Source organism: Neodiprion virginianus, chromosome 6 (assembly GCF_021901495.1).
Source record: "Neodiprion virginianus isolate iyNeoVirg1 chromosome 6, iyNeoVirg1.1, whole genome shotgun sequence".
NCBI classification, from domain to species: domain Eukaryota; kingdom Metazoa; phylum Arthropoda; class Insecta; order Hymenoptera; family Diprionidae; genus Neodiprion; species Neodiprion virginianus.
The window spans coordinates 6,654,475-6,681,799 of record NC_060882.1 but is presented as its reverse complement, the minus strand read 5'-3'; the positions used below and the strand labels follow the sequence as shown (position 1 = coordinate 6,681,799).

The 27,325-nt window shown below is 37.6% G+C and overlaps 2 protein-coding genes and 1 long non-coding RNA gene across 12 annotated transcripts; 1 reads left to right on the top strand and 2 right to left on the bottom strand.

Annotated features, from left to right (window-relative positions):
• Positions 1 to 248: 248 nt before the first annotated feature.
• Positions 249 to 1,029, bottom strand: LOC124307579 (uncharacterized). Its single transcript, XR_006908836.1, has 3 exons — positions 935 to 1,029; positions 589 to 670; positions 249 to 408 (listed from the first exon to the last, which is right to left on the bottom strand). It is a non-coding gene; the product is annotated as an uncharacterized LOC124307579 (long non-coding RNA).
• A 2,842-nt stretch (positions 1,030 to 3,871) lies between these two features.
• Positions 3,872 to 7,725, top strand: LOC124307571 (N-acetylglucosamine-6-phosphate deacetylase). The gene is made up of 8 exons (XM_046769391.1): positions 3,872 to 4,146; positions 4,220 to 4,526; positions 4,601 to 4,875; positions 5,030 to 5,159; positions 5,289 to 5,377; positions 5,465 to 5,609; positions 5,676 to 5,852; positions 5,967 to 7,725. Exons 2-8 carry the CDS (start codon positions 4,313 to 4,315, stop codon positions 6,140 to 6,142), a joined length of 1,206 nt encoding a protein of 401 aa, XP_046625347.1. The 5' UTR covers positions 3,872 to 4,146; positions 4,220 to 4,312; the 3' UTR covers positions 6,143 to 7,725.
• Positions 6,879 to 26,509, bottom strand: LOC124307564 (mucin-1). 10 transcript variants are annotated; one of them, XM_046769363.1, is made up of 30 exons: positions 26,262 to 26,509; positions 18,277 to 18,434; positions 17,587 to 17,644; positions 17,427 to 17,497; positions 16,110 to 16,286; positions 15,042 to 15,140; positions 13,853 to 13,951; positions 13,675 to 13,773; positions 13,427 to 13,525; positions 13,126 to 13,224; positions 12,943 to 13,041; positions 12,757 to 12,855; positions 12,568 to 12,666; positions 12,377 to 12,475; positions 12,170 to 12,268; positions 11,991 to 12,089; positions 11,556 to 11,654; positions 11,369 to 11,467; positions 11,152 to 11,250; positions 10,975 to 11,073; positions 10,566 to 10,664; positions 10,381 to 10,479; positions 10,182 to 10,280; positions 9,994 to 10,092; positions 9,434 to 9,532; positions 9,258 to 9,356; positions 9,015 to 9,113; positions 8,830 to 8,934; positions 8,340 to 8,599; positions 6,879 to 8,260 (listed from the first exon to the last, which is right to left on the bottom strand). In XM_046769363.1, the coding sequence occupies exons 2-30, from the start codon at positions 18,383 to 18,385 to the stop codon at positions 8,177 to 8,179; spliced, it is 3,042 nt and encodes a 1,013-aa protein (XP_046625319.1). In that variant the 5' UTR covers positions 18,386 to 18,434; positions 26,262 to 26,509; the 3' UTR covers positions 6,879 to 8,176. The 10 variants fall into 10 exon arrangements, with proteins under 10 accessions (XP_046625319.1, XP_046625318.1, XP_046625323.1 ...); XM_046769362.1 differs by lacking the exon at positions 26,262 to 26,509 and adding an exon at positions 25,962 to 26,200; XM_046769367.1 differs by lacking the exons at positions 9,994 to 10,092; positions 26,262 to 26,509 and adding an exon at positions 25,962 to 26,200.
• Between the last annotated feature and the right edge of the window lie 816 nt (positions 26,510 to 27,325).

Below are 27,325 nucleotides of genomic sequence, written 5' to 3'. Positions count from 1 at the left end.
ATATGTTGAAACCTCAGGTGAATCCACCACTTAAACGACATCACAGGTAAATTCAAACATCGATCATTCTATCAGTAGCTGAACAAAATTCGGCTCGCGAATGTCGAGTAAGCAATGGTTACCTGTCGCGATGCTCATTCCGCGTTTGGCAACGTGCATAATTTCTAACTTTAAGTCAGCTGTGGTAAAGAAGATTGAAAATAAAAAATAACGGGATTGAAAGCCAAGCACCGTTGCGACCGCGAATGAGCCTACCCATGGAGCTAAGAAATCGAAGATTTGTGAACAATTGTTACCGCCACGCCACGTGACGAAGGAGACCCAAGGTAATACCTGTAACCTAAACACATGCAAACTCACCAACGTTGCCGAGTAGTGGAGAAGTTACTCGGATGTCTCTGCTCATCTCTGGAAAAAACAAAAACGAAAACTCGTATTAATTTAACAAATTGGATCTTCAGTTCTCAAATTAATTATTAATGTCGTTCACGTCCTTATTTTTTCACCACATGTTGCGCAGAAAAAAAATTTCGCTTTAAAATGTACCATCTTGAATTATCAACCAATTGTCAAAATAAATATTCTTACCTCCTCCGGGTTGCTCCACACTTTACATGTAGTAGTTCTCGTAGTGTCCAAGGTTGCATGGTGAAGCGACGCACTATTTACACTGCAATAGAAATGTAACAGCACATTACTCACATAATATAATTGGATCTGATTTCATGTCTCTACAGACCGTCTGTGTCAAAACAATTTTACATTCCATAATATTTCAGTAGTTTCTCATACAATTAAATGACCTACAAAAATTAATAATATAACGCGAATAAAATAAGCGCAAGTATCAAATCAACTCGTAAAATCAGTGAGCAGCTAAAATTATTTACGATCAAAAGCAATACTGAAATTAAAAACCAGATCCATTACATACCTGTAAGTTTCGTTCACTGTAGGGGTTATTCTAATTTTCAGTAATTTCTAAGAAATCGATTGAACGGGTTACTCCATTCCACATCATTGCTAAATGTGGTCAATCATACTGCAATGTAGTCTGTCCCTGTAATCAGATAAGAAATAACATTTCACTAGTGTTTTATTTTCCGAATCAATACATGTATGATTGAAAATTTACAACCTCTTTTATAACATATAATCAAAAACTGAATAGCAATAAATTTCAATCAAAATATAAATTTCACAAAACAGTAAAAATAGCTTAATAGTATAATCAAGAATGATTTTAAATGTACATATACCTGTTTTTCATTCTTTCACAATCTTGTAACCTGTTCAGCTTCTGCATTTTGTTTTCCAACTCATCGCTGCAGTCACTTAATTCAGGTGCTCACTAACCTTGACTAATCTTGGTGCAATTTAACTGCAATCAGATGAAAGATCACAAAATATTCTTAGTAATCCACGTTCAACATCTATATACTCTGTATTTAAATCATGCAATGTCAGTGTCTTATGTATTATGCCAAGCCTTGCAAAATTTTATCGATTATGTTGGTGTCTCTTACGAAAAGTACCACGATTCAGATTTATTACCAAAACTAGCATGTGTAGTTTTCACCGCGAAAACTAACACGTTTAGACATTAACTGCGAAAACTAGCACGTTTTAATACAGATTAGTAAGAGTGTGGTATCGTTAGGTATAAAAATCCAAAAGGACTGATTTAGTCATCTCCAATAAGATACAAAAGTTGTTACACTCTTGTAGAACGATCACGCCTAGTTTAGGTGAGGACTAGATAATATAAATATAAGAAAACGAATTGATATTTATATCGATGAAAAATCTGGAAGAAATTTACAACATCTGTAAAGAACCTGTAAAAAAAGCATTAATTATTCTAAGATCTACATGGACAACACAATTTCGAGAATATTTATAAGTTTATTTTGACGTGAAAAACGCATTTCTGTACCCGCAAATTGACTTTCATTTCGACTACCACACACCGCAACCAAAACGTGCTAGTTTTCGTGATGAAAACGAAACATGCTAGTTTTCGTAAGAAATTTGACGGATGCTGCTTTTCTTTAGATGCGTCGATGTAATCAAGTAATCAATGACTTAGATGCCTAGGATTGTTTTATACCTGTTGTTTTTCTGCAATAAATTCATCAGTTGCGCTACTAAATGATGTCTTCCAAGATTCATTGAAATAACTCACAACGCCGTTTAATGCATCAATTTTAGTTACACGCTAAAAAAGAATTGCAGAATAAAGGATCACACTACCGATCCCCATAAAGAAATTTCGATAAACATGATTTCGCTGATTTGTAATTCGCAGAAATACTCGCAGTGATAAACACGAACCTATTGAGGTTTGTTATTTGTTTTGAACGGTATGCCGCAACAACCTTCGCGCTACGCATTATATCACAACAAGTGCAGCCGCATGTAAATAAGAATACTAACGCTTCGATTAAATTTTTTCATACCCAAGAAATGACCTCAAAACGAACCACGCGTTTGTAATTACGCTACAATTGCATTTCACAAATGTGTCTCTACGTGAGAGATGCGATCTGCGAACCGAAAGCCAGGCCTTATAGACACAAAACAATTGAAGTTCACGTTTTACAAAAACCGTTTTTTTAAAACGTAAGAAAGAAAACCGTGACCTCGTGACGAAAGATTATCGGGGCATTTTCTTGTAACAAAACGCTTATCAGTAACCAAAGTGTGCCGGAGAGTAATTCCAATGTGTCAATAATTTACCCAGATAATTTTAGAAGGCTTTAATCCAAGTATCTGCACCGCAATAACACTTTATTTCACGATTAGGCTCAGCTTTTTAGGCTATATCTGGCTGCTAATCGATGGAACAAACTTGCTAACAGTACAACTATGAATTTGCCAAAAATCAGCGAAAAAACAATGAAAACACGAAGTTCGACACAGATACACGACAATTGAGATCGCTAAACCTGAAGTTGCACCAAACAATCACAACTCAATACATGAAACTCACCTTAGATAGCTTCAGCCTGTTCTTACTTCAATAACTGTTTTTATTCCTTGAGATACTCGCCTCAGCAATTCTTCGATTCATTCACGTACACAATAAATTTGTCGGCAAGCACTTGTCAAACTACACTTTGTGATCTGTCGACGGTCGCGGCTCTTTTCCGACTATTCGAAAGCAAATACCGCCGCTCAGCTCACGATCAGCTCTGACGAGACGATGAACTGCGCGCTGCGAATGCGTAGTGTGGCGACCTCTCGACAACGACCAGATTCGCCCGTCGTCAGAGCTGAGAGCAGCGCCCCAGATCGTAAGCGGCAGCGTAAGCAGACGCTGACGTTTCGTCTCTGCGACGAATGATCGTTCGAGAACCCTCTCCCGAGCGGGAGCAAAAAATGCCGGTTACACTCAGCCAGAGCTGTGGCGAAAGAACCGCGTGATATTTTCATCAGAATTCTTTAATAAACGATAATTCATTATCTGTGATACTTATCCAGGCGTACCAATCATTTAGTTACCTGTTCTCCCTTCAATAAAGCTAATATAGCCTAAGAAAGCCAAAGTAGAACACATTTCTGGAAGTGGTTCCACCGAATGCAGAATTTCCGTAGTCTAACGCTTCAGACGTGAGTTCGAAATATATAACCACTTTCTGCGAAACAGGATACGTTGTATGAAATAATATAGACGTCGCACTGTAACGCACTCTATTTTTGTTATGAAAATGGTCATGAAAACGTCCTTGACTAAGAAATACCAGCGCATAGCTCTCCTATAAGACCGATGTCGTTCCGGTATTGTATACATTTTAATTTAATCTTTCCCGCAATTAGTGCTTAAAGATTCATCCAATTCGTTGTATAACCGTGATAAAATGTATTTGGCAGACGACCAATGATCAAATCTATGTCGTTGTATGATTTTTGTGGTAGTTATCAAGTCCAGATTAACTTTGTTCCGCATCTGAGAGCAATGTTGAAAATTTCCCAATTCTGCACACATGCAATGGTACCAACCATACGAAGAATGCCGCTGTTGATCATCAGCGTGGTGTGGTAATACTGATGGCTCTGTACGTAGACTTCGTACCACTGTGTGTTGTGATGATACTGTCACTTACCGTCACGTGGATATCGCGGGCAGTTCGGATTTTTTTCCAGGTTCGTTGAACCCCTAGATTTGTTTATACGTATCACGAGCATATATATGTCAACGCTTTCGTTCCCAATGCAGATGCAATAAGGAGAAAGAGATAACAATAATTGATGGGCGTCGAAGAAGCAACAGCTTACTGGCAACCCGGTTTTATTCTTGCTAGAATTTGAAATGGCTAAATCATCCAACAAGAAGTTATTGAAACAGTTTTACAACTGTGAAATTCTACGTGATGGGCAAATTGTTAGGGAAGATTTGTGGGTTAGGAATGGAAAGTTCGTTAACCCGGAAAAAATTTTTTACGTCGAGAAAATAATGCCAGATGTTAGGATTGATTGTGGCAACGCTTTGATATCACCTGGATATATCGACCTTCAAATAAATGGTCAGTAGCAAACACCTTATTTCTACACTTGAATAAAATTCAGATTTAAACAACAGTATTTTCGTATTTATCAGGTGGATTTGGCGTTGATTTTTCACACGACGTAACTACTGTAGAATCTGGCATAAATAAAGTAGCCAAAACCCTGCTGGCTCATGGTGTTACCTCTTTTTGTCCTACGCTGGTAACTTCGCCTAATGAAACTTATCAGAAGGTTTTGCCCAAAATTAAAAAAAGAAACGGTGGCTCCGACGGGGCAACAATATTGGGTGTCCATGTCGAAGGGCCTTTCATAAATCCTATAAAAAAAGGAGCACACGAAGAAAACTTTATAAAAAAGTTTGACAAGGTTAGTAAGTGAAACTTTACCTTTCCACATCCAATTTTATCCAAAGCAAAGATTTAGCTCTTTGTGTTCTATTAGCTGAAAGTAATTAAGGTGAGAGGATGCAGCTTTTTATACAGTAGATTTTGGAATCTTATACTAAAATTCTCATTCTCAGGGTCTACAATCTTTGCTAGACACATACGGAAGTTTGGATAATATTTGCTACATTACATTGGCACCTGAACTGCCAAACTCGTCGATTGTTATTAAAGAACTGCGTCAGAGAAATATCAAAGTCTCTGTTGGTACGATATTTTCGTTATTTGAATCTCAAATTTCATAAACAATATAATTTACCTGATGTCAAGTATATTGTTTTTAATCCACACACATTTATTTTTCTATATTTTTTATACTAATTTCTATTATTCTAGGACATTCCATAGCCAATTTAAGCGAAGGTGAACAAGCTGTTAAGAATGGTGCTACTTTTATAACTCATTTATTCAATGCAATGCTGCCGGTGAGTTACTTGAATATTTTACCCCAACTGAAAATTGTAACTTTTAACATAATTGTTCTATGTAATGACCATACGATTTATTTTCAGTTTCATCACAGAGATCCAGGTTTGGTAGGTCTTTTAACGTCAATACGAATACCACAAGAAAAAATCGTGCACTATGGGATCATAGCAGATGGAGTGCATACGCATCCAGCAGCCTTGCGTATTGCTCATCGAACACATCCAGAGGGTAAGTATTACTTTGAAGTCAATTCATGTCAACGCTCAAAAATAGCAATATCTTGATTAATTCCAGGCTTGGTCCTTGTGACCGATGCTATATCAGCAATGGGTCTTGAAGAAGGCGTTCATCAGCTTGGACAACTTACTATACAAGTTCGTGGCGGATGCGCCTACATTGCAGGAACAGATACTTTGTGTGGAAGTATTGCAGAAATGTCCAAATGCGTACGATTCTTCAAGGAAGCTGCAGGTACCTTGACAGTAATAAAGTCAATTTTCGTATACAGCAATCAGTAATTGCTCATTGTAATATTTGTGAATTTTGAGATAAATTATAATCTCTGCACTGTTGTTCCATTTTAAGATTGTTCAACGGTTGAAGCTCTGGAGGCTGCCACGTTGCACCCAGCAAGAGCGCTTGGTATAGAATCTACTAAAGGTGTTTTGAACTTTGGTGCTGACGCAGATTTCGTACTGCTTACTTCAGAACTCGATGTAATATCAACCTGGATAGCTGGTGAACGAGTGTACTCTGTGTAATATTGTGAATAAATCAGGGACTGACCAAATAAGTGAATATGTAAGTAAGGAAACGGTTTAACAAAGGAAATAGTACGGTTAGTATCACAGCAAATTTTACCTCATTCCATTGATTAATGAGAATTTTTCTAATTATAATGGCTGTGAATTCTACATCACCCTTATTGCTTAGAATGACAATGGAAATTTATTTTCATACATGAAGAATTGATACTGTTATGATGATTAAGCAAGAGTGATTTATCCTAATCAAACAAACAAGTCGAATTTAGTCTATAGTTCCATCTGGGATTCTTGTGTCACTGGAATATGTGCGTTGAGTGGATCAGGTTTCCAAGCAACTCAAATCAAAATCTGAACAAAGTAATTGATCTCTGGGTCATTAATGCAATTGTAAACACGATTACTCAGAATTCTTCGGAAATTATATTAGACTTGCGTAAGTCCAATACGTTTGAATACGTGAAGACGAACCTTTTAATGGAATTTATACGCTACTTACTTTTATAGGGTGCTCAAATGGATTATTGTTATTGGGAAATAACATGCAATTTTTATAATATATAATTGTTTTATATAGAATTGAATTATTTCAATTTAAATAAATGTGAATTTTATGTACGATTGATGACATTTTACCTTTGAGAAAAATCATAAATCCAATTTGTGCAGGTGTACAAACAGCCACAAATGATTCTATGAATAACAATATGGAAAACAAAAATAAGCACAATGGTTTACAATGAAAAAGTTAAATTATTTTTATTATTTTTTTCTGTATAATCATACCCTGGCAAACTACAAGGGCGTTTGGTGCGACAAATTTTGTGGAATGTTTACAGAGTTACAATTACAACTGAAATTGCATACAGACAGGATAATATTCACTTATAAACTGCTGACATAACAGGGACAAGAATTTTTATGGAAATGTCTGCCTTGTCGTATTATGAAATGCAAAAACAGAAAAGAAAATACACGTGATTGCTCTACCAAACTTGATAGAAATATTTTTTTCTCAATTGATAAACTGCTCAGCAGTACCTAAAGGAATAGATGCAGTTTAAATTATCTACATTAGCCGTATTCCTTTCATTAAAATTTATCTGTGCAATTGAGATTTTTGACAATTCCTAGGCCATAGCGTTTACGCAACAAATATTGAGTCGGAAGTGTGTAACTTTGCTGATCTCAATTCAAAGGGATATAGCTTATACTGAAAGCAAATAATACATATTATACTAATCTTGCGGAATATGTTCGTAAATATGCACTGTAAATATTTCTTGCAGCCCAACTCTAAGCACTGGTTTACTTTGCAGAATAAAATCTTTTGTAAATAAAAGTCTCGTACGAGTTTCCATAAAAGAAGTCGCTGTTTTTGTAGTAATTAAACGATATCTAGATGTTCAGATAACATTAACTGGATTGTGATTTACGTTGTAAGAGTTATGTTGGAGTTGGGCTGCTTCTCCCGTCAACAAAACAATAGATTTCGCTGAATATGTACCCTTTGTCGATTTGACTTTATTTTATAAGTAAACGATTTCGCACTTATAGATATTTCTAACACTCGGCACGGTCCTGCCAGCCAAAAAATGATTCGTTCTCCAGAGTCATACAATATTCGGGAATGAGTGAGTAGAATTTTCTCAAATATTGTATTGTAAAGGAACTCTCCCGCTAGTTCTTATTTTCGAATAATACTTCCGAGCAGTCTATAATAATAAAGAGTATAACAAAGCGCTAATACTTTTTTTAAAACGTATCCAACATATTTCTAACTTGTTTGTAATAAAAATTCTTCCTAAAAATTATACAGTGCTAAACACACTTAGTAGTTCTACTCTGGAATAAACTCAGGCAGGCAACAACTGGACTTCAAGTAAACGAAATCATTTCACTTTTTTTGATTAGATGCATTAAATTTATCAACTGGCAAATAATGATATTTTCATTAATCATTGCAGGGATTGAAAAAAAAGAAAAAAAAAAAAAATTAACGTGCGTTAATAAAACGTAGTTTATTAGTAGTTAGCACACGGTGTCCTTCAAGTTACAGATGTACGGAGAGTGTCTGATGCCAAAAGTATGCGCTGGAGGAATGTCTAGCTGCACCTGTAAAAAAATATCAACATGATTTGTCGTTTTCTGACATTGAAAATATTGTACTCGCGATTGATTCAATATTTTGTACCTTTTCTGGGCAATGTGCACCAGGACCAGGAATCTTGGAGTGATCGTCGGGCAGTTGATAACGGGCGCTTATGCTGTACGCGGGACTTTTAGCTCTTACTGCATCAGCTTTGATGGCTTCGTATGAACCAGGACCTGGTACAAGGATTCTATCATCCGCGAAAGCACGTTGTCTTCCAGAGATGGAATACGCTGGTGCAGTCTTCTTATTTCCTTCTTTCGTTGAGCCGAGGACCGATGGAATGTTGTAGACATTGGGAGCTGTGTGAGAAGGTATATGATAAATACTATCTACATGCGAAATGTTACGGTTGAATCTTAATTGCGTCGATGAATTTTCGGGAGCAAAAACTGCTTCCGTGTACAAGTACATAGTCAAGAATGTTACACAATTTAGCAGAATCAGCCGAAAGGATCAACTTTGAATCCCTTTATTGTACAGAAGAAAACGAAAAACACAGAAGACAGAGCAATGCTAGCTAGAAAGTTACCTGGTGTATCATTGAAATTGTTCATAGGTGGTCTAAGTCCGAAAGTAAACTGTAATGCTCTCTCGAAGAGAATCATAGCTTTTTCGGGGCTGTATTCTCCAGGTCCTTTAACGTGAACAAAAATATGTCACAAATCACAATCAAAGTTTAATAATCTGAAGCTGAAACTTTAAAACATTACGTACCAGGAACGTCATTTGGTTTTGAGGGATCAACTTTGTGTCCAAAACTATATCGGGGTGCGTTATCCAGGTTCATTTTCTCAGGGCTATACGTTCCAGGTGCTAGAGGTCATAGAAGTATTTTCAGTGGGAGGCACAACATGCACTTTCAATAAAAAAAATGTACAAGTGTTCTATAATACTGCAGCACTAGATAAAAACAATATTAACTACGACTAAGATATGTTGGACTTGCTACAACATTACCTGGAACATCTGTCGGCTTTTCCGAAGCTCCTTTTCCGCTAATACTGTATTGAGGACCTTTATCGAGATTCACCTTTTCAGGACTGTATGAACCAGGAGCTAGTATGAAGAAAAAATATGTATATGAGTTGAATAAGAAAAAGCAGAAGTAGTAGCTGAGAATCTTTGGTACTGACCTGGAGTATCGCTTGGCTTCTCAATAGGGGTTCGATGTCCAAAACTATATTCTGGCATTTTATCTGGATTGAATTTTTCCGGGCTATATGTACCAGGTGCTGTAATGAAATAAAACAATTTATGTCGCTAGTTGTTGAAATAAGCAAGGTGTTGCGAAATATAATTGAATCGTGTATAATTACCGTCTTGCGTATTTTGGTATTAATATTTAGGTCATGTTGCAATTCGTTATGATTAATGTTTACTGCTGAGAAAAAATTTAAAAAAGTTTGGTGCAAACTCAATACAAAAAAAAAAAGAAATAAACTGAAAACTAATTAAATTTGATTAAATTATTATTGTCAAAACTAATTAGCCGAATTATCCGGCCGACTGCAGGGATGGAACATTATTTTTTAGTATTGTAAGAAATTGCCACCTCCGTATGACTCTCACCCTAGGATTTTTAAATCCATCACTTTTATTGCGTGAAATGCTTTAGTGCGTTATTGTTAGATCGAACTTTCAATGTCCCATACTTACACTCAGGTCTACATAAGTTAGTAATTACTAATTTTACCTGGGGTATCACTAGGTTTTTCCAATGGCATTCTGTGGCTAAAGCCGTAATAAGGATCATGCTTCAGTTTAGCCTTCTCAGGGCAGTATGCACCTGGTCCTGACAAGTTAGTTAATCAATAAAGGAATGTTTATTAATTCATTATTAATATCTAACTACAAAACCGCCACTTTAACTGCACTACAAACCTGGGAAATTATTTGGTTTTTCAGATACCCCCTTTCCGGTTAAACTGTACTGTGGTCCCTTGTCAGGATTGTGATTCTCAGGACTATACGTGCCAGGAGCTTGAACAATATTGTTACAAAATGTAAGTGATACGAACAGTTACTTGTACAGAAAACTATTTTCTCTCATAATTGTTACACATGCTCGATGTATGCGTACCTGGAACATCGTTCGGCTTCTCAGGGGTACCTTTACCAGATAGACTATATTGGGGGCCTTTATCTAAGTTCACTTTCTCTGGGCTGTAGGTGCCTGGTGCTACAGAATGAATATTTCAATCAGATTAGTCAGGCTAAGTAGCTCTAGTTTCTTCGTGTTATCTGTGATCAGTGTGCAAACATTACCAGGGGTATTGCTCGGGTGATCTAGCGGTGTTCTGTGCCCAAAACTGTAACGCGGAGCGTGGTCCAGATTGGTTTTCTCTGGAGAGTATGTACCAGGTGCTGTAAATTATGCGTTCATTACGATCCTATCTTAAACGTTTCATGTGAAGCAAACAAACTTCTTGGCCAATAATTCATTAATATTATAATCCAATTGTGAAAGTGTGAGAGATTTGTTATGTCATGGCACATTTAAGGGTGGTAGTAACCAAACCATGTTAATGATTTTATTCTGCAACAGCTGCGATGAGCACCAGATGATTAATACAGTAATCTGTTATGGTATTTAATTATGTATAAATTACGATAAAGGTATGGAGATTTTAAGAGCATATTAGACTTGTTTTGAATTTATTTTCAAGTAATATACCAGGGTTGTCATTTTCTTTTTCGGGTGAACCTTTCCCGCTTAAACTATACTGAGGACCTTGGTCTAAGTTCACTTTTTCCGGGCAATAAGTTCCAGGAGCTATGGATAAATTTGCATGTCATACTGAGTTCGTAAGTGTTTGCACGAATTACTGTGTAATTTGATTGATCAATTCACCTGGGTTGTCGTTTGGTTTCTCTAGTGGTGTTCTATGCCCAAAACTGAACTGTGGTGCTTTATCGTGATTAAATTTTTCAGGGCAGTAAGTTCCAGGCGCTGCAAACGGATATTTATATTCTCACAGAGCTGAATAATCATACAGTGCAGTCGACATAGCTAGATATTTTGACTCAAGAACACATGGAAAATATATTCAGAGCAGTCTTTAAATTACCTGGAACATTGCTGGGTTTCTCAGGAGTACCTTTACCGCTTATGCTATATTGAGGGCCTTTATGCATATTCACTTTTTCCGGGCTGTAGGTGCCCGGTGCTACAGTATGGAATATTTGAATTAGGATCATTCAGACTAAGTAAATACTTTTCTCCCACATCATCTAAAAGCAATGTATGATAATTACCGGGATTATCACTTGGGTGATCTATTGGTGTTCTGTGTCCAAAACTGTAATGTGGAGCATTGTCCAGATTGAATTTCTCAGGAGAGTATGTACCAGGTGCTGTAAATTGTATGTTTATCATGAACGTTTGCTAAAGTTGACATTTTATTTGATCCGACCGAATTTTTTTGGTGATACATCAGTATTGACATACTCAAATTGTTAACGTGTTAGAAAATTGGGATACTATGCATGTTTATAGTATGATAACGTCATGAATCTTATCGTTAGGAAAGAACTGACCAAACCAAGTTAATTATTTCAATCGATACCATGTGGAATAAGCCCAAAATTAATGATACAGTAATTTGTCACTGATATGTTATAGAGTACAATTTAGGAAAGGTAATTTTGTGAGAACATTAGATTTACTTTATGTATTCTCAAATCAAGTACCAGGATTGTCAATTCCTTTTTCGGATGCACCTTTTCCGCTTAAGCTATACTGAGGACCTTGATCTAGATTCACTTTTTCCGGGCAATAAGTTCCGGGTGCTATGGATAAATGTACATGTCATACTCAGTTTGTAGTCTTCAACTGGATTTCTGCGTAATTTTATCAATCATCGACTTACCTGGGGTATCGTTTGGCTTATCTAGTGGTGTCCTGTGCCCAAAACTATACTGTGGTGCTTGATGGAAATTCACCTTTTCCGGACAGTAGGTTCCAGGTGCTGCAAGTTAATATTTACGTTTACAGGTGCTTCGGTACGTGCACGGTCAAATAATCACATTTTAAACTGCATAAGAATTAATGATTCCGGAAGTTATTGATAAAACACCTGGCACATCATTTGGTTTCTCAGGTGCACCTTTTCCGCTTAGACTATACAACGGTCCTTTATCAAGGTTCACCTTCTCCGGGCAGTAAGTTCCAGGTGCTGTGAAAGTAAATATGTGTAACAAACAAATGAAAAATTTAATTTTTCAAGACTCTCAAGTAACGTTATCAATTCTTGTCTTGAATGATTACCTGGTGTATCGTTTGGTTTATCGAGTGGCGTTCTGTGTCCAAAACTATACAGCGGTGCTTTGTCTAAATTTATTTTCTCCGGACAATAAGTACCAGGTGCTATAAGAGTAGAATATAATATATATATATTACTCAACTTTCCACAAAAACATTCAGTTTTTTCAACTTAAAAAAAATTAAATAATATACCAGGTGTGTCACTCGGTTTTTCAGCTGCACCTTTTCCGCTCAAACTGTACTGTGGTCCCTTATCTAGGTTTACTTTTTCCGGACTGTATGTACCAGGTGCTATAAGTGGTTGAGTATTAATTACTTAACAGCCATTGTGCTAACGGTTTCTGATTTGAAATTGGGAAAATAAATACAACAGCATACCAGGTGTGTCGTTCACTTTCGCCGGAGCCCCTTTTCCACTCAAAGAATATTGTGGGCCCTTATCTAAATTCACTTTTTCCGGGCTGTACGTACCAGGTGCTAAAATTTTTGAAATATAATTTATGCCCTAACTATCGTGTCAAGTTCGTGTAGAGAATTCAAAGCATAGTAATAACAACGTACCGGGTGTGTCACTTGCTTTTTCTGGAGCACCCTTGCCGCTGAGGGAATACTGTGGCCCTTTATCTAGATTTACTTTTTCTGGACTGTATGTACCAGGAGCTGTTAAGGAATTGGTAGTGTCAACAGGGGAACATGTTTGATACAAAGTATTATTGTTAAGAATTGCACCATATTTCCACAAAAATTAATCGCTAGTTACAATTTAATTCTGAACGTATGAATGAAATATTAAGCAAGAAGCACGACCGAGGCACATTGGAGGCACCCTTTTAATTAATATTATAATGCATCTATCAAGTACCTGGAACATCGTTGGGTTTGTCCACATGACCTTTTCCACTCAAGCTATACTGAGGTCCTTTATCCAAGTTAACTTTCTCCGGGCTGTAAGTGCCTGGAGCTACAAACAATCGATTCAATTTACATGTGATTTAAGTGACTAGAGGCTGTGTGTGTTTTTGCGTACTGATAACTTTTATTTTAAGTATAATCCCAAGTAAGGTGGAACTTGAAATCCATCATCAAAGGTAATTTAACGTAAATTAATACCTGGTGTATCGTTTTGTTTGTCAGGCGGTGCTTTCCCACTCAAGCTGTACTGAGGACCCTTGTCCAAATTTACCTTCTCGGGGCAGTAAGTTCCAGGAGCTAAGCAGATACCGTTGGTTATGGGTGAGTCAAAATAATGAAGAAAAGTTTAATCTTAATCGTAAGGTTGGACGTTTACCTGGAGTATCGCTCGGCTTTTCAGTCGATACTCTATGTCCGAAACTGTACCTAGGTGCCTTGTCTAGATTTACCTTCTCAGGGCTGTACGTGCCTGGAGCTGGTGAAAATAATATTTTTAAACAGTTTTAAAATATGCTAAAGAAATATTTGCTCATAGTTTAGTAGTAACACATCTTATATAACGAACTAGTCTAAATATTTTTACATATAAGATTTCTTGCTACATTGTAAAGTAATTGCTCGTACCCTCTAGCAAATTTAACTAGGTGAGAAAATGGCGGGAAGATATACTGTAAGATATACTCAATTTTACGTGCTCAGATATTCGAAAATTGAATATTCTAGGGTAGTTACATTTCTTACGTAATAGATGATCAACTCGATGATAGCAGAAGTATAGTTTTGCGACCACAGTAAGAAATAAGCCAATACATTTACGAAAAAAACTTGCAACTACTTTTTAAGAATTCATATAAAATCTCTAGATATGGTATAGAAGTGCAAAGAACTACGAAAGTATGTGCCATCGAATGTATAGACATTGGTGCCAGTGGCGTCATATCTGACAATGAGTAACAAATGATAAGTATGAGCAATTATTCTACATCTTCGTTATTACTTAGGTGTCAACAAGCATAAGTACATATTAGTTGAGCAACGAACGGCTAAAGCTACTTTATACTGAATTCAAATTCTGTTTAAACCCTGCATGCGGAATGTAGTATATACCTAATTCTTGATTAACGATGTTAATCCTTTGTGAAACGTTTCGACATCAAGTGCGAGATTCTGGCGGTTGCAAGTATTCCTGTTAATGCAAATGTGAGAATGCGGAGGAAACTTTGTATTATATTGATTAATCGATTATTTTTATCCAGTCAAGTTATTACACGAGAGGTGATTTAATTGTGAAACTGAACAGGAATGAAATAAACTTGAATCGATTTAAATTATGGGAATTCATTCCTCAGTTTCGTTTTACATACTGCCTATATGTGGATCATGACTTTGACGACCAATTTTCTTTCGCAAGATTATGAGACGTAATTGAGGTGAAATAATTGTACACGTCGATAACTTAAAGGAAGATAATCGCAAGCTGCTACTGTTGATTAAGGCTAGGCATGATTAGTAGTCAGTTTGGAAACCCGATGTTACAAAGATTTCAGGGTACGGGTCGTAATTACCAGGGACTTCGCTAGGTTTTTCTTGTTGAACCTTCGCGCCGAAGCTGTACTGAGGGGCTTTATCCAGGTTGACGTTCTCTGGACAATATTCACCCGGAGCTACGAGTTGTACAGGGGAATAAAAAAGTTTCAAAATACTGAGAATACAACCTTGCTGTTTTTTCTTTCACAACAGAGACAATACTTGGAGCTTAATTAGGGTGGCTACACACCTGGAAAATCTGGAAAATCTGGAAATGTCAGGGAATTTAAAAGTGGTCATAGGAAACCTGGAATTGTCAGGGGATTTCAATTTGGTCATGGAAGAAACTGAAAATATCAGTTTTATATCATGGGAATTAGAAATGATTTTTTTATGGTAAAAAGTTTACTTTTTTTCGTTGAGAAAACAAATTGGCTTAAACTGACTTCTTAGTACAGCATATTTTTCGTCGATTCGAATTGAATTTAAACCGAATATAGAGTTAATAACTCGAATAATTTAGGTTTTAGTAACTTACTAGAACTGGGATATGGGAAAAGAAGGTTTCAGGTCCTGTAAAATCTGGAAATGTCATGGAATTTTTATTTCCAGGAATTTGTGGCCACCCTATTTATGTATCGACGCATTTACAAAATGAACAATTAACGGGGCATTTGGTTTCACGTTTTCATTAAAATTTTCGAATGATTTCGTGTATAGATTCTTGTTTGTCAATATTCATTTGCAAGACTGAATCGAGTATAAAATACATGATGTACATACAGAGATGAAAGTGTTTCGGTCTGATTCTGCTAAATTTTTATGATAGACAATAAAAATTAACTATACAGTTCTTACTGACTTATTGAGTTTTGCGAAGGAAATATTACCGGCAAACGTTCGTTTTCCGAGTATTCGTGGAAAGTATAATGAAATCTATAAATAGAGTAACTTCCACGCGAAAGAATTGATCAGAATCACATTTTTCCGATCTTGTATTTAACGTTGCTTTTCCCAGCTTCTCGATTTTCATTTCGCTTGGAAACTCTTTCATTTAATTTCACTTATTTACATGTTTTCTTTCATTTCCCGAGAACTGTACTTACCTGGTGTTGAGTTTGGCTTTTCCGTCTGCGTCTTCACGCCAAACGAATACTTCGGCGAACTGTCCGAGACGACTTTTACGGCCTTTTCGGGATTGTAGTCACCCGGGGCCGGAGTTTGTTCAGTTTTACCATTTTTCGTACGTCCGTGTAAAGAAGCGGCCGGTGCTCCATCTTTGCCTTGAAGCGTAAACGTAGACGGTAATAAAAAGAAGGCCTTGAGTATAAACCGGTGTATTTTTGCGTTTGTGTCAATTCAAATTAACCCCATGACATGGCGCATCACTTCTCTGGTACATAATCGAATTATCTTTACATTGATATCAATCACTGCACTGATTCATGCTCAAAGTATCTATTCTGTATTCTAAATCTGTATGTTAAAATTGTTCAAACATTTGTCAAAATATCGACTAAGACTTGAAATATCGAAAAATTTTATCGTGTACATTCGTGTACACTAGGACGGTTCAGAAAAGGGCTTTTCTTTTAGATTTCGCTCTTCTCCGAGATTCTTGTAATTTTTCACTAAAAAATAGCTTTCCCGACAGAGCATCTCGGAGAAGAGCGAAATCTGAAAAAAGGCTCTTTTCTGAATGCTCCTAGTGTACTACGTACTTGCAGAGAGTTAAATTTTTTGAAAATTGCACACATTCCCCGTCGCCGGCATCGAATCTATAACGAAAAGTAACTATCGATCCGTTACGCCGGCTGCGTAAATCATTACTGCCGTAAATTTGTATCGCAACAAACTATGTATAATATACAGATACACGATCGATCGCTGTTACAGAAGAGGTAACGAAAATAAAGAAAAAATTGTTCAATTAAAGTCTCACAAAGTTCTCGTTTGCATAGCGATAGCCAAGCAGTCGTCGGGTATCGACCAAACGGTTTACGGATACCAATAATAATCCGTGTATAGGAATTCTGGTAAACTATTCTGGCAAAATAGAAAAAGAGAAAAGCTCGAAGGCTGCGGAATACATGGACTGCCCGTGATGAACTTCGATTGAGAAAAGCAAATAATAATTGGCCATCGCGGATACCGCAACCGTGAATAAGTCGGAATATACGATTCGGCAGAGAACGATTTTATTTTTATTGGGGGAAGAAGTTTCTGGATTACTGTTAACCCTTCCAGTCACACGTTTTTTTGTTACTTTTGTTACTCGAGTGATTTTGGGGTCGCTGATCACGAATCTGAAGTCAGAATTAATAATAAACTGTGATAAGGCTAGGACATGGAAATTTTTTAGATGGGTCCCTGAGGATCCCACTGCGACTGAAAGGGTTGAGACACTCGTTTCGATATCTTACCCTTCGCGCTGAGGCCAGAAACGTTGTATTGACCCGGACCAGGTCCTGGACTGTTGTTCTTGTTCGCGTGTCTGCAATAAACGCATTCGGTATTCGCGTGTTAGTTAAGCACATTTGATTATGCAGCTCTAAATTACCGAGATTATTCTGCCAAGATTACCTGCTGCCAAAAGAGAACGCCGGTGCTCTACCTCTCTTTGAGTCTGGAACGGTTTTCCCTGTGAACAGAAACGGAACGTAAGAAGGAAGGATTCAGAAATTGAAAACGATTTGAAAACATGAAGAGACCACGAATTTTCACGTATAGGGAAAGCGAACGATTTCGGTTACACGGGGTTCGGTCATCGATCGGTCGCAAAGCCTGCCAACCAATGCTTATGTCGCTGCAATTAAATTTTATTTGTATTCCTCGGATCCCTGTCCGAAGGAGGATTTGTCTCTAACTGGGTCAAGGCGCGAGCCATGCCGTATTTGTCTCATCGAAGCCATTTCCGTAGAATTCCCATGACAAAGTCCAAAGTAGAATTGCCTACAGTGTGACCTAAGCTGTAATACAGTCTGTCGAATAATCGGCAAGTGATTCAACGATCCAATAATAAATTGTGCTTCTGAACATGAAACCTTTTTCTGTATACCGATGATTTCCAGATTTGTAAATAAATTGTGTTCTGAAAATTAGCCGGTATAATTGTTAACTGTGTTATTGGAGGCCTTGATCTTCCGATAATAAACGACACGGGTAACCCTGACTGTTTTTCGAAGTAGAAACTAACTTACGTTATAGACGCGCGGACACGAACCTCAATGAAAATATATATCGGAACAAGTTATGGCCATATAAGATGTTCACCTATGAGTGATGGTAGAGTCACGCAAGCTGGTCCAGGACTGCTGTATTCAGCTGCGATCGGACCCCTCCTCTTCGTTGGGCTCCATGGCCTCTGGGTCATACCTCCCATTATCCTCTATGGTGTATAATCGACGAGGTCGTTCGTAGCGTTCGATTCTCTATAAAAGTAGAAAACCCATTAAAAAAAAATTAAAAATTAAAAATATACATAGATAATAAATGACCAAACATCTCGTAGAAAAGCCCAGGAACCGTTTGAGAGTTCAATCAAGCGCATTTCAGTACGCGATACGCGTCTGAAATTGCTTTGTAACGGTTCTGCGCTCCAGATAACTTCCCTCTGATCCTCTCGGAGCGTATCGGTTGTGCAAAGCGGATGATAGCCGGAGTGCTCGATAAAATCGTTTTGAAAAATGAAAGAGTCGTCGTAATCTCGAGCATAAAACGCGAAGTCGAATGAGCTTTGAATAAAAAGCTGCCGCGGTAAATATACGAACTCGTGAAAGAAAGGCGACATCACCCCTTGCGGATTAGCGGATTTTTGAAGTAAGCCGCGATTATCAACGGCTTCGACAATCGTCGATAGCTCTTTGCTTCTCCTCATTTTATTAAAAAGACCTCTGCAGACGTGGCCGCGTATTGCGTCAGTGATGGCCTCGAATGGCATGGAGTCAGGACGCGCCATATAAGTGCATGCCCATGGCAGACTTTCGTCTCGCCCACCGAGCCAACCACGATCATGTCTTTCCCTTGATTTGGTATATAGTTTGCGCGAAAAAAAATACAAAGTTCGATCCCGGCCGAGAAATGAGTCAACGCATCGCGAGATTGATGTTCGTAACGTTATCGTAGGAAAAATCGGTGTTTTATTAATTTTACATTGACTTTCAAGGAGGCAAGATTTCAAAGCACGAGTAAATAATCCCTGGCTTATCTCATTATCGGTTCTTAAAAAATCTGATACTTTCGTTACGCTGCTGAAATGAGACGAGAAATTACTTTCCTCTCACGGCACACGCAGAGAAATAAATTGCTGTCTTGGCTAGATTATTGCTACTTTAGCAATTTTCGATTGTAAACATAGAGCTTGCAAATTATTGCGGCTTGGGCATATGTAAATCTGTCTAATCGGCATTGTGTACGTAACTAAAATTAGAAAAAAAAAAAAATAACCATCGATCGAATGAATTAAAACATAAACGTGGATCGGTTATTATTTTTAAAATTTTGAATTTTGTTTATCAATAGTGTATTTTTATATTTTTCGTCCTAACTCTGAATTAAAATAACAAAATGTCTGTTGGATCGAATCACATACGGTAATCTCGATATCTTCGCGCAAAAAATGGTAGAAATTAAAGCTGCATGAAACTATTAAATAATAATAACGTATCCCTGAACGATTCAAAGCACCTACCATTTACGGTAAAAGAGGTTATTTTACACACGCGATCGCACTCTTCAACACCACCCTTAGTTCACTGCTCGATTCTTTATGCCTTTAAACATGTAGATGCCATCTGGTTTCATCCCCTATCGCTCCAATATGCGACTTACATCTTCCATTGTATTTATTTTACCACTTTCATGGGTAACCGGCCACTGCACTTTCAAACACAATTGAATTAACTTGCTCTCATGACCAGATCCGACAACATCTTGTTACACAGAGCACATTAGGTAATTCTAACAATCGTACTCCAGCTAATGGAGCAAAATGAAGTGTTGCATAAAGAAAAAGGGTTGTTCTATTGACAAATTAAGCGTCAGCGAAGCACCGATAGCTAATACAGCAATTTACAGAAATGCTCTCACAATCAGTGCAGTGAGGCACAAGTCGATTGCATGCTCATCCCATGCGCCCTTATAATTTGTTGTTAAATCTCGCGTCGTTGCTGATGTAGTTCATAATCACCGTTCCATTGATATAATCGATATTATTAATTAAACGCGCTGTCGAGTTTATTTCCGTCTATTACATCACGGTTTGCATAATTGTAAAAACACAACATCGCTTACATCATTGGGACAGTTTGCCGATGTGTTCTACCGATGTGCAATTACAAACCGTATTGTTAAAGTTGAATACGTATTTTCTCATAACTTCATTACACAGCGTACGTTGGTTTAGTTTTTTACTTGACGCAACCATTTCCTCGACGTACAAAAATTCTCCAAGTACCTAATTCAAATAAAAACCGATTGTAATAAGAAATTATACGTAAAGCTTATTTCATTGTGTAGAAATAAAAACGGCATTACTAAAATAACAGCAAGAATGTACAATGACGATAACAACACCGTAGTTTCCTCCGTTTACTCGCTCATCCTGTGTAATCGGCTCGACATTCCTGCTGCAGATAGCTTGTCTGACTAATATACTGATCGTGAGTGTTACAACTTACTTCGGTACCAGCTTTATGGGAATAACTGTGCTGTGAGTCTGCGTGCATGGTTTAAAGTATGCTGAGGCGTTGTCTGGACGTGTGATTGGAAGACAGGAAACACTTGTTTTGTTCCGACGTTAAAACAAAAAGTTCAAATGCAGATGAAACGCGACAAGAAAGTGGAAAAAATAAACCCTGTCACATCGACGTCATTCGGACGCTTTTGAATTTTCTCTATTTGGTCAACGGGCCAGCAACTTTCAATGCATATACATACATACATATATATACATGTGTGTATATATATATATTTGTTCATGCGTGTGTGTGTGTAGAATTGTTTCTGTGGGCGATCCTAACGTCGTCCAATTACGGATCGAAACGACTAGAACATCAAGATAGAGATCTCTGACCTCTTTGATTCGAGAGTATGCGCATGTTATTATAAAAAATAAATGTGGGGCGAGTGTTTTTCTATTTTTTTTTTCCAATCGTTTTCCTTGCCACCTTTATTTGTCGCTTAGAAGAATTACCAGTTCCAAAGATCGCTGTCCTGCATAGAATAGGAGTGCATGCTTCGAAAACGATGAAACGTATCCTGTGATCTTGATTTTTATAATGTCAAGAACCAGTGAAACGTAATACCTACGTAGTACGCACACACCGTGTGGTCGTAACTATTGTCGAGGTGAATTATACTCTCAGATTGGTAGATGACGGAATCCTGGAGGTCATTTGTCAATCAGCCTTTTGCGAATTATCTAATTTTGTATTCACCGTTACATGGATAGTTGTGGGCACTGCCGTGCAGCCAATAGGAGATAACGAGATGTTATTCCATCGTGTATACCCGTAATAAAAATTAATCGCCACCCGGTCAAGATTCTGATCCGCTGTTGTAATAATTCACGGTTAATAATTCAAACCGCGTATCGAAAAACTGTGATCTTATAATATTTGAGCGTTAAAAATCGAATCAGTACCTCGGATCCCGCGAGATTCTCGCCCCGGAATTTTTTAACATCGAGTATATGATAACTACACATAACTCATCGTCAGTCCGAGCTGGCAACGATTAAAATTAATATCCTAATCGTTAATCCTCTTGTATAATTTCTGCTCGAAAACGTGCATCACGTGATGAAAAAAACGCAAAATTAATGCAATTGGAAATAGCCAAATTACAGATAACGTGGTAAAAATATATGTTTCAATAGACCAAGAGTGAACAATATCTGTTGTTCGACCGGTTGACCTCACTGGTTTATATAAAGTAACTCGAGTGGTGATCAACGTTACAGCTTCCTGGGAGCGACACGTCAAATGTTTAGTTGATTAAAATTTATCAGATGATGAAATTACGCGAAGGTGAAACAAAACGGCAGATCAAATCTTCCCGTGCCTAATTCGTTCCAAGTTTATCATACGTCTATCCGCTGCACATCTAGACTTGTACATTTGAGCCGACTTTGACCTCGCCGCGATTGCATGGGATGAGTTAATAACCAATTTCAGCCTCACGATCACCTCGACTGCACGCAATATTATCCGAAAGGCAGCTGAACAGCCGTTCATTCGGATTATAGAGCTTCATCCATTAAATTATACCTGAGACTTTTCGCTCTGTTTTCGAGTAAATATTTCTTTGCAATTCGCGCTTCATTCCTCGATTATTACTTATCGTAAAGCTTGTACCTACGGTAAATCACGTGGATCTACTATCGTACGTCAAATTTCATTCCTTTCTTTTTTTGTGTTTATTTTTCTAGTTTTTTTTTTACTCGTATCAACCTTCGCGAATGTTTGGAACAACTTTGGTTTGCCATCATCGCCCGGCTTACGAACATCGCTAAATTTGTAGCATGACGTCACTCGATCGTTTCGTCAGTTTCTCTCGTCACAGGTAAATACATAATAGACTGTAAGAATTAACACATCCGTGTAAATACAGAAATGAAGAATTTGTTTTCCTCTCTCTGTCTCTCTCTTTCTCTTTCTCTTTCTCTTTCTCTATCTTTCCTTCATCACCTTCTCTCAAACGTCCCGGAGGCAATAAAAAAAAAACAAATGTATTACGTAATTGTAATTAGCGGAGGTGATTACTATCAACGTCGGGTTCGGTAGGCTGCTGATCGACGACATGGGCATAGCATCCTCGTTACGGTCACTGGACCGAAAAAATTACAGTTGCTGGAGGGTTTCGAATCGAGGTTAAAGGAAAATGAAAAAATAAAAAAAAAAATGATATAGTATAGGTGAGAAAATAAAGGAATAAAAACTTCCTGCCTCGTATACCTAGATGTATAGATATGTATAATATGCCTACATGCGTTCCGTATTCTTGTCACGTGTCGCTCTAGCCGGTGTAAATAGCGTTTTAAACGAATGTAATAATCAGACATGCTTCTCATGTTTGTAACCGTGTTTATTATTTTTCGACAAGGATCGCACGACATTTTCGTTTATCGTCTTACGACGTCAGACGCTCGTAATAATTACAGAGACTCCGGTACTCCGTGTAATTGCTGTATCGCGTTACGACTTGAAAATATCTCCGACTCTTCGAATAACCGCGGAGAAATCGTGCAATAGGTGTGCAGTACGGAGTTTGAGTTCTGAAACTTACCTGCAATGCACCGGCCAAACCACATGGTTTACTTTTAACGCACGTTTATTGTGCATCCAGAGTCATGTCCGTGTTTTTGCTCTTACGATCGTGTACAGTTCGTAGTCCGTGTAAGGAGATGAAAGCTTGTAACTGCTCGAAAACCTCGGTGTATACGCTCATCTACGTAACATATTGACGCAATACGAAAATAACTCTGATATATCCTGGCGACAATTTTTTTCCTCCAGTTTCGTAGTTTTTATCTTATTTTACGAATGGAAGAATACACGTCGAAAGTAAGTAATGATTATTTTACTCTCGTGGTTGTCGGTTTTAGCTCGATTCTATACTGATATTCATCGAATTATTGACACTTTGACAGCGGTTTTGCTTTTTACATACATACGTTTACGTCGCTACTTGTTTTATAGGAGTAATTTTCTATTGAAAAAACAGGTCTTGATGTACTGCTCACATTTGAATAATTAATGCAGGGAAAAGCGCATTTCTCTTCGAGAAATATCGCGTGCAACTTTCCCTGTACGTAATTAGTTCCACTGTTTTTATTGCTACTTCGACCAGGCTTATGGACACATCTTTACGATGAAATAATTGAAAACTACTAGATTTATGCCTCTTATTTTTCGTTGTACCGAGTATTGAATTTTTCTGCGGAGAACAGGTTTTGTTTTTGGTTTTTTTTTTTTTTTTCAACTTGGCAGATGATCACGTGACGCGTGACCAAATAACGCTTCAGGTGAAACATGTTTGGGTGTAAATAATAGATATGAGTAAAACGTTTTTGCGAAGGTTAAATTTTAATTTAATTATACCTAAGCATGGCTCGAGTAGAGTATCTGAAAATTATACGCTGAGGCGAGCAAAGCTAGGAATGCGTTATGACACGATGTTATTTTGCTATCGATGCTAAATTTTATTCTTGTCGAAAACCGTGTTTGTCGAGTTACTCGATAGAAATTTTTTTCTTTCACACATGCTAGTTTTAATCAAACATTTATTGGATCTAAGAGAATTTTAGTAAACATTGGAAGTGAATGATCTTGCGGTTAAAATAGGAACAAAAATTGGTGAAATACGTTCGATCGAAAAAGCGATAATTGTGGCTCCGCTTAACAATGATACGTGTAAAAATAAATCGCATGAATACAAAGATACACCAGTTTCGCAATAAGTCAAGTCGAGTGAATATCAGGGATTACATCGAGACGCTTCGCTTCGAATGGTCGACTGTTGTCAGTGTAGCTAATCCGATTTACAAAATATGCGATAATCTGTACAACGCTTTACGCTTTCGGTTCACTCTCAGATACACTCGTACGAACAACATCGCGACTAAGCAAATAAAACAAGCAGTACGTGGCTGAATAAATTAAAATCTTAACGCAATATCTGCGATGAACTGCCTCTTTGCCAGTAAATAAATAAACAAATAAAAAGGAACAAGCCGGTTGCCGTTTTAATCAGCTGTAAAGCTCCGAGACTGACTCCACTATGTACGTACTCGATGGAATTCGGAGTTACGTTATCAACTGTGACTGCTGCATCACTAATAAACTAAAAAGATTTATCAGCGCAGCGCAACTTATACGCCTTAGCTAACGTCGGTTAATCCAACGGGTCATCCGATATTTCATTCCCTAATTCCGTAAAGTGCTGAACACGAAGCTAACGGATTGATTTTATATCAACCAGGGTTTGTTTTGTTGACATTCGATATAATTTTCATTCATGATATAACACGCAAGTTCTTTTTACGCACGTAACGCAATCCGCCTCGTGAAACGTGAGGTCAGCTCGTAATGTACGCTAATCTAAAATCGTTCAAACCTCATCAAGTAATTTTCCGTATTCCGACGACAAGGCAACGATGATTATAAGTTTCTCTCAAAATCTATCGTATCTAAATTCCAAACGATTCTATCGCGATTTCGACCAGCATTTATCACTCATTAATTAGGAGGAAGTGTATACGAATATAGGGTTGACAAGGTTTGAGAATTGTGGCAATTTATAACTTTACATGAAATCATTCGATTCGATTGGAGTTTGTTTAATTCAGAATTATGTTTGTCAAGCTTGATTCGATCGCTTTTTCATTAAAGTAAATTATAGCAAATTTTATTATAACCATTTCACTGACTGATATGTTTTTCCGTGTCGACGATATCTCAAAAACGGCTCAACCGACTCACTTGAGATTAGGAGACAGTATTCTTGGACAGTTTATCCTCATCGCAACGATTCGAAATTATTATCTTATCTCACAAAATGGAATCAGTTTGAGGTTGAAATCCGACTTTTCGTTAGAAAATTCACGACCTTTTACAAAATTATATAAAAAAAAAAAAAAACAGGTATGTGGCAAAGAGGACAAACTATCCACGAATGCTGTGTACAAATTAAGAGTTAATCGCTTGATCACTTTTCCGCAAAACATGTCACTGAGCGAAACGGTTGATTTTATTGTCAATACCAGTGCTTCCTGTTAATATTTCTTGATCAAAGAAATACGTAAACGAAGCTCGATATACATGCTCTCGAATAAACCAAGCCTCGGTCTAATCGAATAACTGATCGTCGAGATATAAATTTCCAAAATCAACCACGTTTTTCAACCGTCTACTTCTTTTTACCCCCTTGATCTAGTCTGACACATCGTTTCCACTTACCACTTACGCGGCGCAGGGGTGAATTCGCCTTTTGACGAAAAGTTTCTCTGGCGACGTACGATGTTCGGTTTCTCTCTCGTCTACGTATTAAATCCAACGAGAAAAGGCAAGAAAAAAAAATCAGCGATCGAATCGAACAGCAATCGCGGGACGGGCTCTTTCCAAGTCGATCTCCTCGGTCGGCCGACTACAAACTGTCAACTCGCATTCCACATGGAGTTAATACTCCTATGTTTCCCTCTCCGATTCACGCACGCGTATTATATGCCTCGGCATCACGGTAGGCATAGGATACAATACCTTTCTGGGATAACGGACCGGGCATCATGTGTAACACAGACGGATGAGGAGAGCAGAGGATGACAATACCGATTGTATAACGCACCTTTCTCGCCGCGTATTCGATTCTATATTTCGGGTTTCATAGTTTAATCGCCTCGTCTAATTCCGTTATTTCGTTATGAACCCGAATGTATGCGCCTTTATCCACCTCAAAAAATCCCGGTAATACCAGGTATTCACGACCTCCCGCCCACTTCCAAGTAAACCGTCCAGACCCTCTTACTCGATGATACTACAATCTGCATGAATATTTAACAGCGACTTATCGGGTCTATTTTAGAACAGATAAAATGATAATGCACGTACTGCAGTATTTTCGAGGCGCGCGTCACTCGTAATTCGAGCGCTGAGTCTGACTACGAACGGCTGTTTTTACTTTTACCGAACGAGCGCAACTCCGGTTGCATATCTGCAGGCGCCGACGACCAAGCGCTCTTATCCAAAGTTCAGGAAAGAGAGGAAAACTGTTTGAAAAATATTTGCCCCGACGGCGGTGAACGTGAATGAAACAATGTCTCTACTGTGTAATGGTGACAAAGCTGAGCAAATTTCAATAACACAAGCTAAGATAACGACAATATGAGAAAAGGTTTTTTAATTAGAACTTTCAGAATGTTCAAGATCTGCTGTTTTTGGTCCGATTATAATGTTTGTGGGCTTATTTTCCTCGTTGGCCGGATATTTACGTATTGTTTGAAAAATATTCGAGACATCTCACATTAAAGTATAGCTATATCGCGAAAATATAATTTTTCACGAACATTCATGGTATACCGGGCTTACATTAATCTATTTTATCCCCTCTGGAGGTAACTATTTGTAAATATTTTTTCAGACGAGACCTGGAGATCTTGATTGTACACAGAGTAAACCCAAAACATTAGAATCGGATTAAAAAAAACTATAGCCTAACGATTTTGAACATTATAGCTATATTACCTTTTCTTCAGCTGACGATGTCATTGTGTTATGTGAATTTGTTCAGATTCATTCCAATTACATGGCAAGGATGTTGTTTCATT